Below are 27,848 nucleotides of genomic sequence, written 5' to 3' on the forward strand. Positions count from 1 at the left end.
TGGAAATTGTCTGAATGCTTTCCATTATGTCTTTCATTTTTTTTGGTCGTATACATCTAATTTCTGCCTTTTTTTTTTTTTTCGTGATTTTTTTTTTTTTTGGGAGGACTACTTTATTTTAATTGCCTAGCTACTTCGGTCCAGTTTGGCACAATGTAAATATGTATATCTGAGGGACTGCAGGGGAAGAAGACATTCACTGTAGTAGTTGGTGCTACTACAATGCTTGCCACTTCTGAATCCTGTGCCAAATGGCTTTTCAGTTGAATAGTGAACTCAGGGGGGTGCTTGCTAGGAAACAAGCTGCCGTTCACAGAGCACCTTGCTTTTTTTTATAACATGGCATTCTCTGATTGGATTAAGTGCATATTGTGATGTCCAAGACCCAATTCTTCATCTACTCCAATCAGAGAATGCTATGAATTGATAAAAATACTAGCCATTTTATAAATGGCAGCAGTGCCAGTGAGCAACCCCTTGTGTTTACCATGTAGAAGGTAAGCTGCTTGGTACAGGTCTCAAAAGATAAAAAGCAGTGCTTGCTTCAACAGCAGTCCCTCAGATATGAAATATGCATACTTATGTTGGTTCAAGTTGGACCAATGTAATAATGAAAATAAAATCATACCTTGTAGGTGTGTCTGAGCAGTTATGGACCTTTATTTAAGATGAGTGCCAACTCCACTGTTTCAGTTTTCACACTTGAGCTTATTCCTGCAGAAAAATATCCAAATGGCAGTATTCTGCCACCGGATCCAGAATGCACAATTGCTTCAAGATGACTTATTAGTTGGTGGACAGTGAGGACAGGCATGTAATTGCATTGATATGTGCTCAGACAATTCCTGCTTCCTCCTAAACCTCAAGAACCATGGCTGTTTTCCTCGTCCCCTGATTCTGAGTCCAGTGGATTTGATGTGAACAACTTCCACCTGGAATTGCCAATTGGGCAGTTTGAGTAGAACCTGACCCAGCCTTTGTCTTGTGTAAAATAGGTGAGGTGCTTAAGTGCACCAATTATAGAATTACAAAGGCAGATGTTGAGGCCCTGATTCATCAAGTGCATGATTCTTAACAAAAAGGCTCTAATGTAAATCTACAGTGACTTTTTCCAAGTTACTGAAAGACTAGATATGGGAGAGTCTACAACTTCAACGATGAAGTCCAGGATTGTCCCACTAGAACAATTTCAGAGTTCACAAACCGTATATTTGTGCACTCTCCTGCTGCACACTAAGGACTTAGAGGACATAAGTCACTGGAAAAAAATACAACTATGTTCACTTGCTGGAGGCAACTGAAGCTGAACATTTCCAAAACACTACAAAATTCATACTATTTTAACTACTGGACAACACTACAGACACCTTTTAATGATTGACTTGCTCCACAGAAGTCTGTACTCACGGTCACCTGACCCTGCCAGAACATGTGATGTTCTTGGTTGTATCCATTATTAATCTCAGAAAAATGAGATCTTATGTCAGGCATGGATTAAGGGTCTGGGAGAGTTTGATGGTGCACAAACAAATCTTGAGGATACTGATCCTTTAAATCTGACTGACTGAAACCTCTGTTAAATGTTCTAGTTCACCCGAAGCTCTCTGAACCCTGCAATCTTTTAGTTCCCACCTTCTCTTGTTCTGCATACATGTGAACTTTATCCTCTTTAGACTACCATTCCCATCTCACTCCTGAGAGAGATGTAAACCCACCTTTGCCCCTTGTTAACACCTGTAACCCACTCAGAAAAACATGGATGTCCTACATGGAGCTTGTATCGTCTATCCCCCTTTGACATTTTCAGCTTGCCTATACAGACTATAGTGTATAGGGGGAGGCAATCTTTTATTGGAACCCCCAGGATCTGTCAGGTTACCACTTTTACAACCTATTGGTGTTCTTCAAAGATTTTGGTGATGTTGCTATCATTCCTCTTTGGACTAGATTGTGGCTAACATGGTATGTCTTTTACAGTGCTTGCAGATGTATTTTTGTAATACTCTTAACATCTGATAGAAACCTTTGATGATCAATGCTTTAATCACATTAAACAATACACATTGGATTTCCAGGGGTTAAGGAGGGTACTTATGTTCATGCTTTGTGTTATGTGGCTATTTTCCGCCATACATTCAATGTTGGGCTCATAGATGTGAATGTGATCTTTTTGGGGAGATGTACTGATGTTTGTGTCTGGCCTGCTCTGATTTCATGCACACGAGTACTTTGCAGTGGGCCTGGCCTTTTGCCTTGACTGTTTTGGGTAGCATTATGCTGGAAATATGGAGAGTTGTAATTTTTGTTTTGTCCTCTGCAATGTCCTTTTATATGCTTATTTTCTAGCATCAGCAGGCAAAGGTGAAGACTTATGTGTGGTGAATGAGTTTAGGGAGATGTCTTTGCATTTGCAAGGTGTGTTTTGGGCTTTTGGACTGATATTCCTAAGACCGTGGTGCTTCAACAAGCAGGTTCCATCTTTATACCTCAGGGGACCCTTTAATTGCCCACGGCTTCTACCTTTGTTCTTTTCATTGTCAGTTATAAATGTTGTCAGTTGATTTGTTGTTCCTAAGTGTGCTTTAGACACTAGTGACCCTTAGACCCCATACACACCATTAGATTTTCTTGAGGTCAAACATTAAGAGTTTCAATTTGTATGCAGTCAGGCAGGCCCTTGCACTACGGGGTCTTAAGTTGACCATAGTTGATTAGAACCATCTGTTAGCGAGCTGATTGTACCCAAGTTGATCCAGCAATCATCTTGTGTACAACCAGCATGTTTACATCCAGTTATTGCCAGCGGCTATAGCCACTAGCAATAATTACTGTGTATTACCAGCACTGACTGTGTTGGAGGAAGTGAGCGTTTTAATTTACTGCAACCCATGGTTTCAGGAAAGAAAATTGCATAATCTTTGGCTTGCCTTAGTTTAAATGTTTCATTAAAGTTGTATTCTGATAAGATGTCTTGTTCTGTTTTGTTCAGATATTGCTTAAGGTCATTTGTACCTATGATCCTGTATGGAATACTGGGAGGGGGGGAATGGAGAAGGCTAGTTCTTGCTGAGCTCCAAAGCACCCTCACCATAGGTCGTCACCCACAGGGTAGTCCTTTTAAATTTAGTGAAGTGGGAGTAGATTCCCACTTATACCCTGCCCACGTTCCACAGCATTATCCTCTGTTTGAACCCCACCTTTCCTAGATCCCCACTTAACTTTTAGATCATTGCTGTCACTGTTCTGTCCCCCCGCCCCCCAAATCTTACTTTCCCTAACCTTTCACCTTTTCTTCTTTTTAACACATTTCCACCAGGCTTCAGCTCACGTTATTTGCCACTTTAAGTTGGAATTTAAAATCAATTATGCATCATTTTGGTAAAATCTTCTCAATCTGTGTGAAAACAGACTACACTTGAAAAGATGGGGGGGTTGAGAGTTAGAGAAAGGTGTTAGCAAGTTATTTAATAGATCCAAAAGGTTATCTGCAAGGTTCTGTGAGGTAAGCATTTTATCACTGTAACTTGTAGTCACTTTAGAGATATCGGAATGCTATTGCTGAGCGCAAATTGCTTCATCCAGAGCAATACCACACTTGTTACCATGCTACCTGTATTTATAGGTACCATCTTTCTCTGACTGTGCTCCTGTATCTCTTTAGTTGGACCTTACCAACCAACCCATGAGATCATGGAACTGGTGACTTAATTTTTCACTTGTTCAGGATCCTGTAAGTTGAGGATCAAGAGGATTTTCATTAAATGTGGCCCTCTACTTAAAAAAAAAAAAAAAAGAAAAAAAAAGGACATTCCAAATAGAAAAACACTTGGGGGATATCCATAACTTAGAGTCTACCCATAAGAAAACATTAGCCCTATCCATTCTTGGTAAAGTAACCATGTTGCAGAAAAGCTTTAGATCGCTTGATTTATATAGTACCAAAGCAAAACAAACAAAATGTAAGGTACTACTAGGAGCATGGTAACAACTGTGGTAAAATGACTACAAGATGGAGGGGATAAAGAGCCTACCTCACAAGATATTGAGGAAACCTTTTGAGTATAATATATGCAGTAACTTGCTAACACTTTTCTCTGACTCTCAGGCATTTCATAACATGTATGTTCTAAACAGTTTTGGACATCTGTTAGAGATATGGTTCTTCTGGTACGGTCTGATTAGGTCCTTTTGAAAGCAGGTAAGGCATATTTTAGGCATATTCATGTTCCAAATGACCCTGCCTTCTTTCTTTAGAATAATACTTATGTAAGGAAAACATATGTAAAGTCAATACTTTCCTCACAGAAAGCAACTAAGAGTTATACTCAAGATTTATAGAAACAACCTTGTCCTCTTTCCATTGCTGTGTGGTTAAAAAAAAATAAACAACCTTTAACAAATGGAAGACTTTATCTCCTATAGCAAAGATAATAAAGAACATTTTGATAGGTGTGGTTCTATTGGTGAAAATTCTGTACTGCCCAGAATACAAATTGCTTCTATAAGACAGTATTCTATATTACTAAATAAATATCCGTTATTGGGCCTTGTCCTACATGCGAGTTGGAGCCTGTCGGAGGAGATCAACCTTCAGCTGTGTGGACCATATTTTTCCCTTGCATTCCTTGTGTTTTTCTTCTCTCTCCTACCTGCCTCTACATTTAGATCCTTTTACCCCCTCCCACATCTTGTTGGGTTCCACCTTGCTTCTTCCTCCCATATGTTGTTTATTTAAAAAAACTATACTGGATTGACATGGTTCATAGAACATTTGCATTTCATGCTTTCCTGTTTGATGGACTAGCAAATACATGTTTTTATGGACTATGATTTATAACTTACTGATCTCAATGTTGTCTGAAAACTATTATTTTTGATTTTGTCTCATTTATCTTGTGAATGTTGTATAACTTTGATTATAAAAAAATTAAAAACATACCTCGAGTTGTAATCTAATGTGTAGACTTTTTTTTTTTTTTTTATTAATTATTTTAAATTATTAAAATTCATTTGACTTAGTTGACATTTTTCATTGTAAATGGGAATCAGCTAAACTGCCCTGGGTTCATTTGAAACAGTTTGACTTTAAAATGATTTAGGTTGAGCAACTGAACTCCTTTGAAGTTGCCCAATGTTAGGGATTTATCAAAACTGAAGCAGACAGAATCTTGAGCAGTCATGCATAACAACCTATCATCTCCAGCTTGTTAATTTTTGGAAATAAAATAAAAGATGATTGGTTGCCATGCACAACTGTTTTATATTCTGATTACGCCTGTATTGATAAATTCTCCTCAATCCTAGCTGAATCTGTCAAATCCGAAATGCCCATTTTTTTAGGCAAATAGGTAAAGGGCTGTCTAAAAAATAACGTGGTGTGTTGGTAATGCCCTGGAGAACTTGTAGCAATGCAGAATTTTAAAAATACATTGGGCCATTGAGAAGTGTTTTTTTTTTTTTTTTTTTTTCAATGCGCCAACATTTACATTTTTTATGTAATTTGCCAGCAAATGACATTTCCCTCCTGGCGTCTTTATTCACTTCCCTACTGGCCTATTGCAGAATGACGTCCACAAGGTGGCTCAGTTATCCAAACTGGGCATCAGATGACATCTAGCAGGATAAGCTGCTCCTGGTCCCCCTCGGGGCATGCAGAGCAGCGATTGGTGTTGCAGTGTATCGATCTGACACACCGCATCTCCGAACTTGGTAAAGAGCATATGACATACAGTAGGCTCTTTATCATGTGATCAGCTGTGACCAATCACAGTGGTAACCAGGAAGTGCCGGTAATCAGCTTTCCTCAGTTCACACTAACAAGACGTGAGCCCAGCCAAACGGCAGCTCTCCTGACGGGGGGTCTGCGCTGATAATCACTGCATTGATTATCAGCGCAGCCCCATCAGTAATGCCTATCGGTGCCAATCAGAAATATGCATGAGGTGCCCCTAAAATTCAATACCAGCCATTTAATCTGAGCATGCAGTCAAGTTAGCCAGAAAAGAGGTTGACATGCATGCACCCTACCCACCCTGAACCATACTGGGCCACATGCCCTCAACATGGGGAGAGTATCTTGCCAGGGGGAACCCTTGGTAAAGCTCTATGTCCTCATTTTAATGAGGACAAGGGCCTTTTCCCACAGCCCTGGCTAAGTGATGTTGGGGGCTTTTGGCTTCTGGAAAACTTTAACAATAAGAGGGCACCCAGATACTAACCCCATTCACCTATGTGTATATATTATCTCTAATCATAAGGAAAAAAATGAAAAAAGTCTCACAATGTACATTAACAATGACCGAAGAGCTTAACTCCATGACATCACTTGCCAAATAACATCTCCCTGATCGTTAATATACGGGGAAGGCCGTTGCCATATTCAGGCAATGATGTAACACCTCGCATTCCCTGCCCATTTAGTTACTTGGCTGGGGATTCCTGCCCATGTAAGTGAAATGGGCTGAGTAACTTCAGTGGTTGGTAAAGATTTGATGGGTGCTAGCCTCTGCTGCTTCCTTAGTAATCATTGACAGCCAGAAGCTGCCACCTTTGTTCAAACTGCCTTAAAGTGGTTGTAAAGTCAAGGTATTTTTTTTTTTTTAATGCATTCTATGCATTAAGATAAAAACCTGTGTGCAACAGCCCCCCTAAAACTTGCCTGATCTTCCAGCGATGTACACAAGCTCTTTGGCTGTCCAAGACTCTCCCTCCTGATTGGCTGAGACACAGCAGTGGTGCCATTGGCTCCCGTTGCTGTCCATAAATTCAGTTAGCCAATCATGAGAGGGGGTGGGGCAGAACTGCAACCCCATGTCTGAATGGACACAAAGAGCTTCAGCTCAGGTGCCCCCATAGCAAGCTGCTTGCTGTGGGGGCATGTCACAGTAGGGAGAGGCCAAGAGCCTGTGAGGGATCTGAGAAGAGGATCTCTGCTGCTCTGTGCAAAACCACTGCACAGAGCAGGTAAGTATAACATGTTTGATATTTTTCAAGAAAATAAAAGGAAACTTTACAATCACGTTTTAATTTGTGAAAACATCTGAACACTGAGCTCATCCCTAATTGTGAACAGGTTTCATGTTCAGATCACCGTAACTCATCCACTAATCAATTACCTCTGAGCAAATGTGTTCTTGGACACTATTTAAATAATCCTGATTTGAACTGGTAAAGTTATGAAGCACCAAATTGAAACCTGACACAGTCCTGGATTGAACGTAGCTCACAGGTCATCTCTAAAGCTGCGCATAGACTAACCATAAATTGAAATGATTCTGAAGGGACTGACTATATTTTGATTCAGGTGTCGCCTTCCCCTGTTTGACTGAGGTCGATTGTTAGGTCAAGTTCTGTTGAATCATGTGCAAGCAAAAATGCTGTTTTTATTTTTCCTTGCACGTGATTGGGTACTCTGCAAAGTGAAGCTTTACCTCATTTACTAAGCGCTTGAGCAACTGCACTTTGCAAAGTGCACAGTCCATTTGCCTTCATTAAATCAACCCTGTTGTCTGACCGAATTTCTAAATGTAGTGGTATTGTAAACCATTTAACCCTGTCCATTACCTAATATGCTTGCACAATGAAAACATACCATGAGAACAGGCCATGATTGTCAGGTGACTGCAATGAGGCCCATTAACTTGAATGGGTTGTGTCCTGCACTAGTGTATGTCAAATATTACAGGGGCTATAATTGCTGCTGTGGAGCAGATCATCAAGGATTTTGCATGTGTACTCATTCCTAGCTGCTGCGTTGTCAGCTAAAGAGGGAGCAGTTTGGGAGCCCTTATAACACAGCTCAACCATGTGGTTAAACAGCCCCCCCCACCCCCCAAGTGTGAATGAGCCCTTAGCGTTCAGATAATACTTGCTACAGTTTTTTTTTTAACCAGTTCCTGACCATGCTATTGCCAAAAGATGGCTACAGCATGGTCGGCTAGTTCTGGGAGGGCATCCATGGACATCTGCTGCACTCTGTGATCGCAGTAAAGGGCCAATCACAGTGGCCTTTTACCATGCGATTGGCTGTGTCCAAACATAGCTGATCACAATGTAAACAAAGTTATCAGTTATCAGCATTTCTTTCCTCACGTGATTTTACAGGGTCAGGCGTGAAGAGCCGTTAACCGGCAATTCTGACAGGGCACATATACCGTATTTTCCAGTGTATATGACAACCTTTTACACCAAAAAAATGGCCAAAAAGTGGGGGTTGTCTTATACGCAAGCCGCCTGCTCGATGACAGCCCTCCAGATGCTTGCTGAATGTGCGGTAATACTGTATACATTATACACCGCTGAGCTAATCCCGGCAAGAGATGTATTCTATTAATGAATACAAAGTCTGCTCGGATTGGAGTAACAACCTCTGCCAATCCGAGCAGACTACATACAGTAGTCTGCTCCGATTGGCTTTGAGAGTCAGAGGCGCGGGCTGATGATGTTACAGCCTCTGCCAATCTGAGCAGTCTTTGTATTCATTAATAGAATACATTGCTCGCCGTGATTGGCTCAGCGCAGTAGACTTTGAGACAGTATGTTACCTGTTACCAAAGCTACTGAACATACGGCATTACTGCACATCCAGCAGGCTGACAGACTGGTCGGGAGGGGGTCGTCTTATACGGCGAGTACAGCAAAAAGACAATTTTAAATGGAAGATTGGGGGGGGGCGTCTTATACGCCCACCCGCCTTATACGCCGGCAATTACGCTACGTTGATAATCAGGATACCGGTTGTAAGTGCAGCCTCAACAGTACACATCAGTGAAGGAGAAAAATTGCTTGTTTGCAAAAAATTTTAACATAAACTGAGAAAAAAATAAATAAAAATTTTACATTTTTGGTCTTCTTTTGTTTATCAAAAAAAATGGTGATTAACTACCATCAAAAGAAAGATCTATCTGTCTAAAAAAAATAAAATAAATATGAGTACAGTATTGCATGACCGCACAATTGTCATTCAAAGTGCAACAACGCTGAAAGCCCAAAATTGGACTGGGCAGAAAGGGGGTGAAGATGACCAGTATTGAAGTGGTTAAATGTGCTGCCCTCAATGAATGTGGAAAACCAGCAGATGCTGCCCACTGAAGTAACAAAGACGGCTGCCCTGTGTGTTAAATCGTACACCCGCTGCCTGTTGAGTGCAGGCTCCATGCCACTGAGCTAAGCTCCTTGCCGGACCTCTGCGACAGGCAGCTGTGGCTGCACTGTACCTGCCATGAATGCTGTCACAGAGACCACTCCAAGCAGTTGGACAGGGGACTCAGCTCAGTGACATGGAGCCTTAACTAAAGCATTGCCCTGATTCACCATGTGAAGCCGGTGTTCTGTCGAGATGTGCCTACCCATCGAATAGTGCCCGGGACGAACTGCGCATGCGTTGTACGTCGAAGCACAACAGCTGTTTTGCCTATCAGCTGGGCTGACGTAACCATGGCGCATGCGCACATCGTAGGAGGTATTTCTCGATGGGAGATACCACAATTTAAACCTATACAAACAGCAGGGGTAGACAGAGGTTCTCAGATTGTGCATCGCTGCTGCTGGAGGGTGGCATGTGCCTGTGTTGAAGAGCTGGTTTTGTCTGTGTTGCAAACCACCGTTTCACACAGGCAAAACCGGCCGTTCAACACATGCAAACCCACCCTGCAACATAGACAAAACCAGACCATCAGCACACTGTAAAGCCGCCCCGCGAGGCACAATGTGAGAACTACGGTCTCCCCCCCCCACTGTTTGTATAGGTTTCAATCAAGGCAGTGAAATGGTATCTCCCATCGAGAGAGACCTCCTAAGATGTGCACTTGCACCCTGGTCACGTCACTCCAGCTGATCGGCAACTCAGTTGGAGTGCGGCTCTGTCCTGCGCATGCGCGGGCACTATTTGATGGAGGCCACTTCTTGACAGAACACCGACACTTGAAGTCACCTTATGGGAATTAGGCACCCCTGACTTTCACAGAAGTTGGTTGAGTCTAGATATACAGCTCTCTGCATGACAGGAACACCACTGACACAGATGATTTCAAAATAATAACTATATTATCTCCACATTTTTCAAATCTTGAAAAAGTGACATATTTATATACCAGTATTTGATTTGGGTAACAAATCCAAATTCTAATTGTATTATTCAAAGGTTTTGAAGAATGTTATTCCTCAACTGAAGGTATAGATCAACAGCTGAATATGGGTCTTCTGGTGCATTCCAGGAATTCTCTTCCATAATGAGACAACACAACTCAAAAACAGTTTCATCACATGAGTATCGACCTTTTGGGAGGCATTCCTCCTTGCATATGGCTACTTCATCTGCATCAACAGGCATTATTCTATTCACTGTGCCACGAGTTTCTGGATACAGATATAGTAAAATGGGCCTTCCACCTGAGCTGTCCTGTCTTTTGCATTTTCGCATATTGTGAGAATTCCAAATGTATACAACTTCATCAAGTTCAGCCTGAAATAACAATACTGAGAATTAGGGTCTACGAGGGAAATAAGAAATATTAAACAAAATGTTCCCATACTTCTTCATTGAAGAAAATTACATTGCTAGCTTGTCAAAGAGATCTATACCTAATTGTGATGGAGCAGTAATTCAAAGGTCCTGTATATATTTTAATTTAAAGGATAAGTTCACATCACATTAAAAAATCAATAAATACATTTTTTGGCAGTTAAAAAAGTGTATTTAATGTGTTTTCCATAGGAGCCTGAAAACATTGCACCCGGAATCAACAGATCAAGGGTGCAGTGTCAGGCTCCTGCAGACTGTGTAACTATCTGCCCATGTCTTTAATATGGACAGGCATACTCAGTCCAAGAAGAATCAATAAACTCCAAGGATGCTCACCAGCTCCCTCATTGTGCACTAAAAGCTATCAGCTGCAAAGGCTGTTGGTGTTTGGAGTTTATTTGTTCACAAAATGAATGATGTGACCGTGTGGGCGGAGCCCTGCATGGCTAGGTTCTTTTCAAATTGTAAAATTAAAAAAGCTGCGCTAAAAAAAGGTTTCAATCAGTGAGTCCAATTAAACTTTAAAAGACAGGAAAGTCAATATAAGCCACTTGGAATTCTTGATATCACCGCAATGTGCACACACAAACAAGAAAGTGCCCGATCACCGTATTTATATAGTCTGCTTACCAGATGGCAAGCATAAACGGCAGGTGGCTATAACCCAGCCATGGCCTTTAGCTTGTAGATGATAACAATGGTAGAGGTAAACCGGATCATGCAGATCACTCCCTCTATTCAACTATGATGTCCGTTATGGCTCAATGGATAGCGTAATTTAGTCTAGATAACAGTTTATTAAAATGAGGTATTGCACAGTTAGGAAGAAATGGATATGCATATAAAAGAAATGCCGGCCAGCACAAACACATGAAGCCCGTCCTCCTAGTTCAATCGTGTGGTGACGCCACTACGATGTCACGCTTTAAAATTGCTCACACTTGTGGTATGACGCAAAAGTTCAGTACTCAAAAATCTTCATAGGTGACGCTTTACATTTTTTTACAGGTTACATTTTTATAGTTGCAGAGGAGGTCTAGTACTAGAATTGTTACTATCGCTCTAACGTTCATGCTGATACCTCACATGTGTGTTTTGAACATTGGTTACATATGCGGGCGCGACCTACGTATGCATTCGCCTCTGCGTTCAGGGACAGGTGCGCTTTAATTTTATTTTTATTTTTTTACACTTTCCCTTTCAAAAAAATGGTTTTGATCACTTTTATTCCTATAATGTAAACATGCCTTGTAATAGGAATGGTGCGTGATCCGTCCTCTTAATGGAGAGATGTGGGGTCTATAAGGCTGGAAAGCATCAGATCAACAAAAAAACATGAACGATCTAATGCTTTTCTGCCGTGTCCCAGGCTTTTACTTACGCCGGACTGGACATGACGTCATAATGTCACGCCCGGGCCCCCGAGAGTCATAGAGATTGCCTGGGACCATCTATCCCTCAGCGCCAAATTCTTTCTCCGCGACGCCGATCGTACGGGTGACCCGGGAGAAGCACCGGAGGGCGACGGGAGGGGGGGTCATCCCCTCTCGCCAGCTGTAAGAATGATCAAGTGGCTGAATAGCCGCTATGATTTTGCTTACGGTGAAGGGAATCACCGGCAGGAAAAACAACATCTGAATGATGGTTGCAGCTGCAGGTATCATTCAGATATAGGGTTGCCACCTGTCCAGGATTCACCTGGACAGTTCAGCTTTGGAATCATGCGTTCGGGTTTCAGACTGCCTGAAACCAGGACACATTATTTAGACTGGACTATTACTTCCCAGCAGCTTCCACCCCCCCCCCCCCCAAACACTCCTACCCCTCTGTGTCTGCCCACACTCCAATCCCCAGCGCTGTGCCTCAGAAAAGGAAAGTGGGGGCTGGAAATTTGAAGTCCAGCAGCCTCAGATACATCTGGATGAGAGGTGCCGACTGCGAAGGGGTGAGTGAACTCACCATCCATCCCTGTCTGTGTCTGAAGTCTCCCCCCTTCTCTCTCCTGCCTCTGAGTGAGTACACTAAGGCAAATCAGGGTTCTCAGAGCACCCCTTACATCAGAGTTCCCCTTTACACCAGAGGCCACAGTGTTTCCCCTTACATCAGAGTCCTCTCTGTACATCAGAGTTCTCAGTGTTCCCCCTTACATCAGGGTTCCCAGAGCATCCCTTATGTTAGAGTCCCCAGAGTTCTCCCTTACATCAGAGTCTGGACAGTTCCCCCTTAAAGTGAAAGGGGACTCTGCGAGTTCAGATGTAAAAGGGGAACTCTGTGGATTCCGATGAAAAGGGAAACTCTGTGGATTCAGATTTAAAAGGGGTACTCTGTGGACTCTGATGTAAAGGGGGACTCTTGTTATTAACTTCATATGAATAGAAATATTTAATAGCAAAATATATGTATAGTTTATACTATAAAAAAAATTGCTGTGCGGTGCTAAAGTGTTTGGGTTTGAAAAGGTGGCAACCCTATTCAGATATCACCACTGAAAGACCAGGACGTCATATGATGGCCAGCCGTCGTCAAGTGGTTATAGACAGCTTACACATTTAATTGCATGTATGACATCCTGTGTCACTAAAATGTAACCAAAGAAGTATGTTTGGATAAATATGCTAGCTATTTTACATTAGGAATGAGACAAACATACCCGGGTTGGATTCGATGGCCATTTGGGGAGCATGTCATACATTCTGCTGAAAAATCCGAACCCCTTTTGAGTTGATGGGAGTCAAATCTGTCAAACCAAGTATCGCCATTTTAAAAGCTAATGGCAAAAAGGGCATGGGGGCTGGACTCTGCCCTGGGGGACATGAACCAATGGAAATGTATTTAAAAAAAATTAAGAGTTTATTGGGAAAATTGATTTTAAGGCCTTGTTTACAAGGGCTCTGTTTGCCTGCACAGGGATGCACAAATGTTCCATGCACAGCCACTGCTCCCAATGTCACAGCCGTTTAGGTGCGGGTGTGTGTCCCTGAAGAAACACACACACAATGTCAAAATGGAAGCAGCAGCTGTATCCATGCCGCTAATGTGTCCCAATTGACATGAACAGAACTGCCTGCATAGGAATGCACAGTACGCCTGTACATCCCTGTGTGGGCAAACACGCCCTCACACAGGAATATACTTAAGTACACCCGTGTGAACAAGGACTAATAATGCATAAAGCAAAAATAAATAAATTTAAATAACATGACTGTGGGTGGCCTTAAAGCGGTAGTAAATGTAATTAAATAATTAAAAATCCAGGCCCCCTGCATGCTAATGTCATAATGTGCTAGTTTGCATCACACACTAGCACATTATGAAATACTTATCTTAAAGCGAAGCCCTCCTGGTTTGCGGTCTCTGACCATTTGGCTGAGCCGCTATGATGTCACTCCTGTGCGTGCGCACGGGAGTCATAGCCGTGACACAGAGCTCTAAAGGGACGGCATGAGCATGCTGTCCCATCAGAGCGCATGTACCGGTGATGTCATCAGCCGCAGAAACAGTGAATATCTCCAAAACAGTGCACATTTAGGCGATATTACTTGTATCTACAGGTAATCTTTATAATAAGCTTAACTGTAAGTACAAGTATCCCAGTGTTTACTATCAGTTTAGCCTGCCTGTGAGCAGTGTTAATTTTGTCGACTAAAACGACTAAAACCTTTTAGCCGACTAAATGAATACTATTTTAGTCTACTAAAATACGACCAAAGCTAAAACAACTGAGATGACTAAAATACGGCTAAAACTAAAATGGCATTTTAGTCCTAAGACTAAGACTAAAACTAAATTGAAATTTGCTTCCAAAATTAACACTGCCTGTGAGGTGTTGCATCTGTATGATGTATAGAACCTCCTGCAGCAAAACTAATATTTGCAGCATTGCTGTATGGTGGTTTAAATTGCAAGTAATTTACTTTTTAATGCCAGTTACCTTTATTTTAAAACAAAATGCATAGATACCCCACTAAAATACATTTCAAACTGTCAAGAGACATAAGGGTCTAGTATGCATTTTGGGGGGTTCCTGTGCACCTTTTTTGGGTACGAAATAAAAGAGGTTTACTGTGAAAAGTAAATTACCCACTGATGTATTTTTATATCTAAAAGGGGGGGGGGTTGTCGCAGAAAATCTATACTAGACCTCTCAGAACAGATTTTAAGGGGGTAGCCTGTGCAAAGTACAAGAAAAGAAAAATGACATAGGGTTCCCCCAACTCTATACAACACCCTTGATCCTAGCACACAGCCTGGCAGGCCAGGAAAGGGGGGATGAGTGTGCGTTCCCCCTTCTGAGTGTGCGTTCCCCCTTCTGAATCCTAACAGGCACCTGCCTTCAACATAGCAAGATTATGTTGCCAGGGCTATAATTGACCAATGCAATGATGGTTCTAGACATGCATTTTTGGGACAAGTTATTCCCCCAAATGTCCCTAAGGTTCGGATCAGTATCAAAATTCCAAACAGACAATGTTCATCTCATCCCCATTACACATTACTGAGGTTTTTTATTATCAGCTACTGCAGTCAAATTTAACATGTACCTGTTTTGTAATTCTCAAGAATAAGCCAAAAAACCAAGCATGCATGTGACAATCATGAATTTAATTGGCTGTAAATACTTGTAGAATATATGTAGTCAATGAGCAACTCTTCAATGGTAATTTTATAGTCCTGCCCTGCTTCCAGTGGTGTACCTAGCACACCTGACACCCGGGCTACCCCCCCCAAGAAAAATGGTATGTGGCAATATAACCAAAACTGTGGGTGTGGTCAGATTGCATCAACAGTGGGAAGGGTTTAAAGGGCCATATGCTTTAAGACTGTGCCACAAGCGAGTATGTATCAGACAGTACAAACCTCAGTATACTCATTTTAATAAAAGAAAACTGTTCTATTGCATATCCTTTACTACACACAGCTAACCATAAAGTGATATTATAGTCTTGATTTTTGTTTGTTTTTTCTAAATAATAAACATGTTATACTTACCTGCTCTGTGTAATGGTTTTGCACAGAGCAGCTTGGATCCTCCTCTTCCTGGCCCCTGCCTCTTTCTGGGTGCCCCCACAGCAAGCACCTTGTGTCTATTCACACACAGAGCCATGGCTCGACTCCACTCCCTCCGTCTTCTGATTGGCTCACTGGCTGTGATTGACAGCAGTGTGAGCCAATGGCTCCCGCTGCTGCCAACAGCCAATTAGGAGTGTGAGTCCCCAGACAGCCAAGGCTCTCGTAGACATCGCTGGATTGAGAGGGTTGGGGAGGCTGCTGCACACAGAAGGTTTTTTACCTTTGTGCATAGAATGTTGCACCTTTACAACCACTTTAATAAAGAATGCGCTGTACTTAGAATGCTGTAGTCAGGATAGGGTTGCCACCTTTTCTTCAAGCCAAACCCGAACACTTTTGCGACGCACGGCAATTTTTTTGTAGTACATGCTATATGATTGTAAAATACCTTCTGTTACCCAAAGAGAGTAGTAATGAGGTGTGCTACAGTGAACAGTGGCTGTGGCCCAATTGCATTAACAGTGGGGGGGGGGGGACTTAAAGGGGCATGGTTAAATAAAACAAAAGCATTAGTGTACCCATAAAATATGATTCGATTAATAATTAATAATATCACTATGGCAGAGGACGGTGTCAGTATGGCAGAGGACAGTGTCAGTATGGCAGAGGACGGTGTCAGTATGGCAGAGGACGGTGTCAGTATGGCAGAGGACGGTGTCAGTATGGCAGAGGACGGTGTCAGTATGGCAGAGGACGGTGTCAGTATGGCAGAGGACGGTGTCAGTAAAGCAGAGGACGGTGTCAGTAGAGCAGTGGACGGTGTCAGTATGGCAGAGGACGGTGTCAGTATGGCAGGGGACGGTGTCAGTAGGGCAGGGGACGGTGTCAGTATGGCAGAGGACGGTGTCAGTATGGCAGAGGACAGTGTCAGTATGGCAGAGGACGGTGTCAGTATGGCAGAGGATGGTGTCAGTAGCACAGTGGACGGTGTCAGTAGAGCAGTGGACGGTGTCAGTATGGCAGAGGACGGTGTCAGTATGGCAGAGGACGGTGTCAGTATGGCAGAGGACGGTGTCAGTAGGGCAGGGGACAGTGTCAGTAGGGCAGGGGACGGTGTCAGCAGGGCAGTGGACGGTGTCAGCAGGGCAGTGGACGGTGTCAGCAGGGCAGTGGACGGTGTCAGCAGAGCAGTGGACGGTGTCAGCAGAGCAGTGGACGGTGTCAGCAGGGCAGTGGACGGTGTCAGCAGGGCAGAGGACGGTGTCAGCAGGGCAGTGGACGGTGTCAGCAGGGCAGAGGACGGTGTCAGCAGGGCAGAGGACGGTGTCAGCAGGGCAGAGGACGGTGTCAGTAGGGCAGAGGACGGTGTCAGTAGAGTGGATGGGGTCAGTAGAGTGGATGGGGTCAGTAGAGTGGATGGGGTCAGTGGGGCAGAGGACGGTGTCAGTAGAGCAGAGGACGGTGTCAGTAGGGCAGAGGACGGTGTCAGTAGGGCAGAGGACGGTGTCAGTAGGGCAGAGGACGGTGTCAGTAGAGCAGTGGAAGGTGTCAGTAGAGCAGTGGAAGGTGTCAGTAGAGCAGTGGACGGTGTCAGTAGGGCAGTGGACGGTGGCAGTAGGGCAGTGGACGGTGGCAGTAGGGCAGTGGACGGTGGCAGTAGGGCAGAGGACGGTATCAATAGAGCAGAGGACGGTGTCAGTAGGGCAGAGGATGGTGTCAGTAGGGCAGTGGACGGTGTCAGTAGAGTGGATGGGGTCAGTAGGGCACTGGACGGTGTCAGTAGGGCACTGGACGGTGTCAGTAGAGCACTGGACGGTGTCAGTAGGGCAGAGGACGGTGTCAGTAGGGCAGAGGACAGTGTCAGTAGGGCAGAGGACGGTGTCAGTAGGGCAGTGCACGGGGTCAGTAGAGTGGATGGGGTCAGTAGGGCAGTGGACGGTGTCAGTATGGCAGAGGACTGTGTCCGTATGGCAGGGGACGGTGTCCGTATGGCAGAGGACGGTGTCCGTATGGCAGAGGACGGTGTCAGTAGGGCAGTGGACGGTGTCAGTAGGGCAGTGGACGGTGTCAGTAGGGCAGTGGACGGTGTCAGTAGGGCAGTGGACGGTGTCAGTAGGGCAGTGGACGGTGTCAGTAGGGCAGAGATTAGTGTCAGTAGGGCAGTGGACGGTGTCAGTAGGGCAGTGGACGGTGTCAGTAGAGCAGAGGACGGTGTCAGTAGAGCAGAGGACGGTGTCAGTAGAGCAGTGGACGGTGTCAGTAGAGCAGTGGACGGTGTCAGTAGGGCAGTGGACGGTGTCAGTAGAGCAGTGGATGGTGTCAGTAGGGCAGTGGACGGTGTCAGTAGGGCAGTGGACGGTGTCAGTAGGGCAGTGGACGGTGTCAGTAGAGCAGTGGATGGTGTCAGTAGGGCAGTGGACGGTGTCAGTAGAGCAGAGGACGGTGTCAGTAGAGCAGTGGCCTGTGTCACCCGGTGAGAACTGTATATATGGATGGTGTATGGGGGGGGTGGAGTACTGTATATATGGGGGGGGACTGTATATATGGAGAGGACTGTATATATAGATTGTGTATGGGGAGAGGACTGTGTATATGGGGGGACTGTATAGGGAGAGGACTGTATATATGGGGACTGTGTATATGGGGGGGACTGTATATATGGATGGTGTATGGGGGGGAGAACTGTATATATGGGGGGAACTGTATATATGGATGGTGTATGAGGAGGAGAGAGAGAACTATATGGATGGATGGATGGTATATGGGAGGGGGCAGAACTGTATATATAGTGTATGGTGGGGGGAGGGGGGTGTACGTATATATGTATAGTGTATAGTGGGGGGAGGGGGGGTGTACGTATATATGTATGTATATTGTATGGTGGGGGGAGGGGGGTGTATGTATATATGTATGTATAGTGTATGGTGGGGGGAGGGGGGTGTATGTATAGTGTATGGTGGGGGGAGGGGGTGTATGTATATATGTTTGTATAGTGTATGGTGGGGGGTGTATTTATATATGTTTGTATAGTGTATGGTGGGGGGAGGGGGGTGCATGTATATATGTTTGTATAGTGTATGGTGGGGGGAGGGGGGTGCATGTATATATGTTTGTATAGTGTATGGTGGGGGGAGGGGGGTGTATGTATGTTTGTATAGTGTATGGTGGGGGGTGTATTTATATATGTATGTATAGTGTATGGTGGGGGGGAGGGGGGGGTGTATGTATATATGTTTGTATAGTGTATGGTGGGGGGAGGGGGGGTGTATGTATGTATGTATGTTTGTATAGTGTATGGTGGGGGTGTATTTATATATGTATGTATAGTGTATGGTGGGGGGGAGGGGGGGGTGTATGTATATATGTTTGTATAGTGTATGGTGGGGGGAGGGGGGTGTATGTATATATGTTTGTATAGTGTATGGTGGGGGGAGGGGGGGTGTATGTATGTATATATGTTTGTATAGTGTATGGTGGGGGGGAGGGGGGGTGTATGTATATATGTATGTATAGTGTATGGTGGGGGGAGGGGGTGTATGTATGTATGTATAGTGTATGGTGGGGGGAGGGGTGTATGTATAGTGTATGGTGGGGGGGGGGGGGTGTATGTATAGTGTATGGTGGGGGGAGGGGGTGTATGTATGTATGTATAGTGTATGGTGGGGGGAGGGGTGTATGTATAGTGTATGGTGGGGGGAGGGGGTGTATGTATGTATGTATAGTGTATGGTGGGGGGAGGGGGTGTATGTATATATGTTTGTATAGTGTATGGTGGGGGGAGGGGGGGTGTATGTATATATGTATGTATAGTGTATGGTGGGGGGAGGGGGTGTATGTATGTATGTATAGTGTATGGTGGGGGGAGGGGTGTATGTATAGTGTATGGTGGGGGGAGGGGGTGTATGTATGTATGTATAGTGTATGGTGGGGGGAGGGGGTGTATGTATATATGTTTGTATAGTGTATGGTGGGGGGGGAAAGGTGAGAGTACTTTGAAATCCTGACATGGATGGTAAAAACTTACCTTACAAGCTGGGCTCCAGTCCCAGCGTGATCTGTGCACACATTCCAGCAGGGAATGGGGAGGCTCCGCCCACCTCCTTGTCCCTTCTGCTGTCAGCCAGAGGATTGGAGGAGAGCACCCGGCCGGTAACATGGAGGCTCTGCCTCTGTGTCCCGACTCCGTCCTGCACTCAGAGTCAGACAGCTGAGCACTGCAGGAGCAGAAATCAAGCAGCGCTAAGGCGGCGCTACGGAACGGAACTCCACGGCCGCACTGATGACACAGCTTCGGCACAGGGAGCCACGGGTCTGAGATGAATAATGTGTCCGGGTCTCAGGCGGGCAGAGACCTGGGCACATGTTTCAAAACCCGTACTGTCCGGGTGAATCCCGGACAGGTGGCAACTCTAAGTCAGGAGTAAGAAATGTAAAACACAGTGAGGGGAATTCATCAAAACTGGTGCAGTCAGAATCTGGAACTACTGTGCATGGCAACCAATTAGCTTTTATCTTCAGCTTGTTCAGTTTTAAAAATGAAAGTTATGAGCTGATTGGTTGCTATGCACAGCTGTTCCAAATTCTGTCTGCTCTAGTTTTGATAAATTCTCCTAAGGCCTAATCAGACTGGTCCTGTATGCTGAGCCACTTTTTGATGCATCTGCGTCTACCAGAGAGCTTCACCTATTGAAGTGGGTGCACAGATCCGAATTCAGACGCTGTGCGTTTGGATACATGCATCCCTTCCTATCTGCATGTCAAATTTTGATACTCGACTGTCCATGCAGTTGCTGCATCCCGATTGACTTTGACAGGAACTGCCTACACAGGAATGCACAGAACACCATGCATCCCCATGCGTTACACAAGGCCATCACACTGGGCATGGATGCATATGCTCCATGTAAATGAGGCCCAATTGCCATGTGGGCCAGATAGCAGGAAAGATGATATGTTGGGTAATTAAAAGAGAAGTACAGGCAGTCCCCGGGTTACAAACAAGACAGGGACTGTAGGTTTGTTCTTAAGTAGAATCTGTTTGTAATTTTGAACTGGTACAGTTTTTTTTTTAAAGTGTAGCTCCAGCCAAAAAATCTATTTTTAAGCTTTTTGGAAAACATAGGGAAGGGTTATCACCCCTGTAACATTTGTTTTGCTGTCTGTGCTCCTCTTCAGAAGATTTCACCTCACCTAGGTGGATGCTGCATCTGCCCCCCACTGGCTCTAAGGCTGAGAAACAAGTAACCAAACAACCGATCACTCAGTTCTCAGAGCTACCTAAGCAGAGAGCTGGGGGCTGCCAGTCTCTGGCTCTGCTCTGCCACCCCCGGTGCTCACTGAAACACTGGGTTGTGGAGGGGGCTGGAGTGGCCAGCTCAGGCTCTCAGCAGCTTGCTGAGAGCCAGAGCTGGGTGCCGGTCCAGGCATGTGAGCAGATCACAAACATATGGTTGCGATCTTTCCCCAGCACCAATTCTGTGACATCATCCGACAGCAGGCTTAAGCCAGATGAAAATGGGTCACAGGAGTGCAAAACAATCTGCACTGCTGTGATCGACAGAAGAAGTACAACCAAACAGGCTTTGGCTGTACTTCTCCTTTAATAAATCTATCACACGACCTGTCTCTCTGGTCCTGTTTGGCATTACTTAAAACAATTGATACATTTTGCCATTTATGTTGTGAACTCACCCTCCAGGGCCCAGACAGGCTTTTCCTCAGCCCAGGCTTTAAGGCCCCATTCACACCTGAGCTTGGTGTTTTCAGGCAGAAAATCGCGCAACTTTACAGCGCTTTTACGGCGTTTTTTGCAGCGTTTTTATACAGCGATTTGCGGCGTTTTTTACCGCGATTTTCCAGCGATTTTGTGCAGGGCAAAAGGTCACCAATGTAAAAAGCAGAAAAACGCCTAAATCTGCCCAATTTGCGCGACAAAAAAGGGTCCAGAACTTGTTTGAGCTTCAGTCGTAGGGCTTCAGGCATTTTGGAGTGGAGATGTGAACTATCTCCATAGAGAATAATTGATTTTTTCCCCTCCAGCGTTTTGTAGCTTCAGGCTTCAAGCTACAAAATGCTCAGGTGTGAATGGAGCCTAAATCCAGTCCTCTCTCTCCCTGAAGCTGGAAGGTCCTTCAGGCACCCTCTTTCCTAGTCCAGAGGTCCTCCACGATCCCTCTCTCATAGTCCAGGGCCTCCATATACCCTCTCTCCTAATCCGGGACCTCTAGGCACCCGCTCACCTAGTCCAGTATCTCCCTTGTCCTCCACCTAGCCAAGGGCTTTTGCCACACCACCCCCTTCCTAGTCGGGGGGCCTCCTCTGCTAGTCCAAGGCCTCCTTTACAGCCTACCCCAAAATAGGAGCCGCCTCTGCACCCTGCTCTCCGAATCCAGGTCCTTTATCAACCCCACTTTTCAAGTCCAGGGCCTCCATTGTACTCCCCTCCTAGTCCAGGGCCTCCTCTGCTAGTCCAAGGCCTCCTTTACAGCCTACCCCAAAATTGGAGCTGCCTCTGCGCCCTGCTCTCCGAATCGAGGTGCTTTATCAACCCCACTTTTCAAGTCCAGGGCCTCCTCTATACCCCCCAGTCCAGGGCCCCCATTGTACTCCCCTCCTAGTCAAGGGCCTCCTCTTTATCCTCCGGTCCAGGGCCTACTCTGCACCCCTCAGTCAAGGGCCTCCTGTGTACTCCCCTCCTAGTCCAGGGCCTCCTCTACACCCCCCACACTCCTGCACCTCCCTCCTATTCCAGCACCTCCTCTGCACAACCCCAGTCCAGGGCCCCCTCTGCACCCCCCAGCCAAAAAGCTCCTCCGCATCCCCCAAGTCCAGGGCCTCCTCTGCACCCCTCAGCCCAGGGCCTCCTCCGCACTCCCCAACCCAAGGCCTCCTCCGCACCCCCCATCAGCCCAAGGCCTCCTCCTCACCCTCCATCAGTCCAGGGCCTCCTTAACCCCCCCAGCCAAGAAGCTCCTCTGCATCCCCCAAGTTCAGGGCCTCCTCTGCACCCCCCATCCCACAAGGAACTCCTCTGCACCTCCTCTAACCCCCCCAGTGTGGGGTCTTCTCTGCACCCCCTCAGCCCAGGGCCTTCACTGCACCCCCCAGCCTGGGGCTTCCTCTGCACCCCCCCAGTCCAGGGCCTTCCTTGAAGCCCCCCCTTCTCTGGGATACATCACGCAGAAAAGACATAGGCTGTTTGGGGACTGGGCAGGAATAGGAGGGAAACCGGCCTGTCCATTACACTTGATCGGGTGGCAGTGACACCCTTAGAGCAGCGGTTACCAGTGTGGGTGGGGGCAGCACCCCCCTAGATGTGTCACCCGGGGCAGGCGCCAACCCTGCACCCTCTAGTTTTGGCCCTGCCTGCTTCTGACATGTTTTGGAAGTAGAGTGGGAAGAACATTTTGTTAAATAGCAGTAAATGTATTCTATTAAAATTGCATTTTACAAGAGCTTATAAGGTAATCACTCTCATATATTTAAAAACACTTACCTGTATGATGTTTAAGAAGCAAAACTGGATGAGGTTTTTATCGATAAAGTCTCCAGTAAAATAGCCATCATTCTGAATATTTCTTAAAAGGTTAATCCAGAACTGCACATTCTGTTTCCTCAGTACACCCCACCATCTTTCAATTCTTTGATTTGCTGTACTTCTTCCATACAAAAAACTTTTCTCTGCAGCCCAATTGTCTGAGTGTGAGCGCCTTAGAAATTTCTGCATTTGTTCCATATGTCCATTCTCTGTGCCAAGATCAGCACGTATCCTTTCTGGGCAAACTCCAATCATAGATACAGCATCAATAAAATAATTAGCAACTATTTTGGGGTTGCTATTAGTAGTAAAGGCTTCCATCCATACAATATAACGACTGTAACCATCAATGCAGCCATTAATTGCAATGCCATAGGGTTTTAATTTGTCATAAGAATCTACATGCCAAACTGCATTTGGACCTTCAGTATGGTAGCGCCGTCTATGCAAGCGTCGAGCTGTTCTTAATTGAACTCCTTCTGGGTCAAGGTATTTTACCATTTGCCTTATCGTTTTCTGTGTAACAACAAATCCTTTTTGAAGTGCCCTTAGATGTAGCCATCTATATCCCTGCATTTGCCCAGATTTGAAAATTTCAGCTTGTAGAAAGCTAAAAACTTCAGGCAAGTTGGAAAAGTTCTTCTTTCTGTAAAGACTAAATTTGCTGCAGATTCTCTTCAGTGTTCGATAACTAATAACTATGTTATGACTGGCTAAAACTGCAAGTATTTCCTTATTATTAAATCCAAGTCTAAAATAGAATTGAACAAGTTCTTCTCTATTTGCCATGCTTCACTGACAGCCACTGAAGCTAAAGAAACCTCTACTGGGCTGAGTCTCCTGTAACATTCCTTTTATACTGTGTAATCTCAGAATTCTGACTTTTAATCTCAGAATTTTGTTTAATACATTTTAGGATGGATAAAATTTTAAACAAAAAAGTTACTTCTGTTGTTTGCAGCCTCCTCCAAATCTACGGCCCTGCCCTTATACACTGCTCACTGCAAATGAAATACTGTTCCTTGTCACCAAACACTGCTCACTGGTAGATATTAGGTAATGCCATTTTATAAAGCTTCCTTCACTGACACAATATAAAGTTGCATTGCCAGACATCCCAACCTGCAAAAACTCATTTCAGGGAGGTGGCAAACCCATTTCATTCTCACTCGCTCCTGGACTCACTCCTCCCTCTGTTTGAATCCGACACAAGCTCCCTCCACACAGCTGCTGCTCACCTCCCATTGGCTGCCCTGGCTAACTCTCTCTGAGCTGGATTGGCAGAGGGCAGGCACTCAGTGATTGGGGGAGCTGGAGGGTTATAAGAGGAGGGCGGAGTAACAGTCTGGGACACATAGGAAGTCCTATACTGCACCCGCTTTCATACAATTGATCCCCATAGCGATGCCACTGCCACCCCTGGCCCGGAGGAGGGGGTGACTCGGGCTGTTGTGGTTGACAATCGGAAGATGATGCTGCACTCGCAGGTGTCTGTGAGCCCGCCGTCAATTATGGGAGACTTGGGATGTCGGCATTGCCATCATATACTGCTGATTGAACAGAACTGCTATTACACTCTGCTCACTGCCCTGACACTACATTGTGTTTAATCATCACCCTGACACTGCCAGTACATACAGCTCATGGCCTGCACTGCACTGCCACTATATACACTGGTTACTGTGCCTCCTCCCCCCTCTCAGGTGGGGATTCTGGGAAAATAGTGGCATGCAGAGCAAAATACTGTATCTGTGTATATATATATATATATATATATATATATATATATATATATATATATATTTGTAGTATGTTAGACCCCTTTCACACCGAGGACGATTTGCAGGCGCTATAGCGTTAAAAATAGCGCCTGCAATCTGCCCTCAAACAGCTGCAGCATTGTCTCCAGTGTGAAAGCCCGAGGACTTCACATTACTCTACCTGAGGACTTTCACACCGGAGCGCTGCGCTGGCAGGACATCAGGAAAAGTCTGCGCTATTGCGGCGCATTGCGGGCGGTTTTAACACTTTCTTGGCCGCAGGCGGGGGGGGGGGGTAAAAGCACACCGCCAGCGGCCGAAATGTGCCACTAATCCGATGGTAAAGCACCACTAAAAATAGTGGCGTTTTACCGCCGACGCTATGGGCGGCTCGGTGTGAAAGGGGTCTAAGAGTTTAAAACTGGTGCACACATAAGGGACTAACAGTAGTGAAGAAGAAAAATGACCCTGCATCGGTGGTGTCACTGGATGAAAACAAAATGACCCTGCATCGGTGGTGTCACTGGATGAAAACAAAATGACCCTGCATCGGTGGTGTCACTGGATGGAAAAACGACCCTGCATCGGTGGTGTCACTGGATGGAAAAACGACCCTGCATCGGTGGTGTCACTGGATGGAAAAAAATGACCCTGTATCAGTAGTGTCAATGGATGGAAAAAAATGACCCTGCATCTGTGGTGTCACTGGATGGAAAAAAATGACCCTGCATCAGTAGTGTCACTGGATGGAAAAAAATGACCCTGCATCTGTGGTGTCACTGGATGGAAAAATGACCCTGCATCGATGATGTCATTTGATGGAAAAAAATGACCCTGAATCGGTGGTGTCACTAGATGGAAAAAAATGACCCTGCATCGGTGGTGTCACTAGATGGAAAAATGATCCTGCATCGGTGGTTAAGTTATAAGACGTGATGGTTATCATGCAGCTTCCAGGGACAATCTCCTGAAATTTAGAACTGGCCCCATGTCACCAAAATCATCCCAATATATACACAGATTTGTAAAAAAATCCCTACTCTCTAATTTATAGTAGTCAGCTTATATAACAATTTTATCAATATGTCTTTGTTAATATGCCTTGAAATCAATTTGGATATATCAATAAAATACAATTTAAGTTCTCAGTAACGTATAGTTTAAAATATGTTTAATATAAAATCAATATATTGAAAATACATATATAATTAAAAACGTGCTCTGAACTGGATAAGAACCAGAACTTTCAACACCATAAGCCTGGTATTCTACCCACTGTACTATCACTTAAGGGTTTCTAATAGTTTCTTTCTATGTTTAATATGAGGTTAATTCTCTGTGAAACTACTGTTTTAATCCAGACAAGTGATTTATGATCGATTCGTTATGACCAGTCTCCTAAATTATGAACTGCCCCCGGGGAAACTGAAGATGACACCCTAATGATCCTATCTGATCACCCTAATAATATATACACAGTTTTTTCTTTGAAATCTCTACTCTCTATTTTATAGTAGCCAGCATATACTACAACTTTGTGTGCTCAATATATCAGTGTATCTTTGTTAATATACCTTGAAATAAATTTTGGATATATTGATAAAATAAAATTTAAGCCCTCACTATCTCATATTTTAAAATATATATATATATATATATAAAAAAAATTCCCACACCTGGATTAGAACCCACAACTTCACCAATACAAGTCTACTGCTTTAACCACTAAGCTATCTTTCGTTAGTGGTCAAGTGCTGCTTTTATGATTAATATGAGGTTAATTGTATGTAAAACACCTCTATTAGTCCAGACGAGTAATTGCTATGATCAATCCGTTATGACCATAGACACACATTGTCCTGCTGCCTTCTAGTCATTCACAATTCCCCAATGTAGGGGCAATAGTGCAATGTGTCCTACAAGTTGGGGTGCAGAGCTGTGCTGTGCTGGCCATTGTGTTCTATTGGGATCAGTTTGGATATATTAATAAAATACAATTTAAGCCCAAATACAATTTAAGCCCTCGCAAATCTCTTATTTTAAAATATATTTAGATAAAAAACATAGTCTCACCCAGATTAGAACCCACAACTTCACCACTGTAAGCCTGCTGCTCTAACCACTACACTAACTCTCATTAGTTGTTTGGGCATGCTTTTACGTTTAATATGAGGTTAATTGTGTGTGAAACACCTCTATTATTCCAGACAAGTAATTGCTATGATTAATCCGTTATAACCATAGACACACATTGTCCTGCTGCCTTCTAGCGATTCACAATTCCCCAATGTAGGGGCAATAGTGCAATGTTTTCTACAAGTTGGGGTGCAGAGGGGTGCTGGCCATTGTGTTCTGTTATCTATGGAAGCTGTGTCCCCCCCACTCACACACAATACACGTTTTCAGCATGGCTCTTTATGTTAGAGCAGATCACAGAGAAGAAGGATAAGACAGCAAACAGAGGAACTATTAGTACAGTCATAGAACCAGAGAACCCAGCACTGCCTGCTTCCCTGTACTGTGTGCTGTTAATAAGATAGATTTACATATCCATATACAGAGCAGAAGACATGTATGTCTGCAGAATGATGATCTGTGGGTGTTACTACATTATTGCTCATTGGTCCTAAAATCTTCCTAATAGAGACTACTATATTTATAAACTCAGAATTCTGACTTTAAATCTCAGAATTCTGACTTTTAATCTCAGAATTCTGACTTTTAATCTCAGAATTCTGACTTTTAATCTCAGAATTCTGACTTTTAATCTCAGAATTCTGACTTTTAATCTCAGAATTCTGACTTTAAATCTCAGAATTCTGACTTTTAATCTCAGAATTCTGACTTTTAATCTCAGAATTCTGACTTTTAATCTCAGAATTCTGACTTTAAATCTCAGAATTCTGACTTTTAATCTCAGAATTCTGACTTTTAATCTCAGAATTCTGACTTTAAATCTCAGAATTCTGACTTTAAATCTCAGAATTCTGACTTTTAATCTCAGAATTCTGACTTTAAA

General features: G+C 44.3%; 1 protein-coding gene across 1 annotated transcript; it reads right to left on the reverse strand.

Annotated features, from left to right (window-relative positions):
• Positions 1–10,022: 10,022 nt before the first annotated feature.
• On the reverse strand, positions 10,023–23,858 carry LOC141106718 (uncharacterized). Its single transcript, XM_073597653.1, has 2 exons — positions 23,028–23,858; positions 10,023–10,462 (listed from the first exon to the last, which is right to left on the reverse strand). The coding sequence occupies exons 1-2, from the start codon at positions 23,856–23,858 to the stop codon at positions 10,136–10,138; spliced, it is 1,158 nt and encodes a 385-aa protein (XP_073453754.1). The 3' UTR covers positions 10,023–10,135.
• Positions 23,859–27,848: the final 3,990 nt, after the last annotated feature.

This window comes from Aquarana catesbeiana, linkage group LG08 (genome assembly GCF_042186555.1).
Source record: "Aquarana catesbeiana isolate 2022-GZ linkage group LG08, ASM4218655v1, whole genome shotgun sequence".
NCBI lineage: Eukaryota > Metazoa > Chordata > Amphibia > Anura > Ranidae > Aquarana > Aquarana catesbeiana.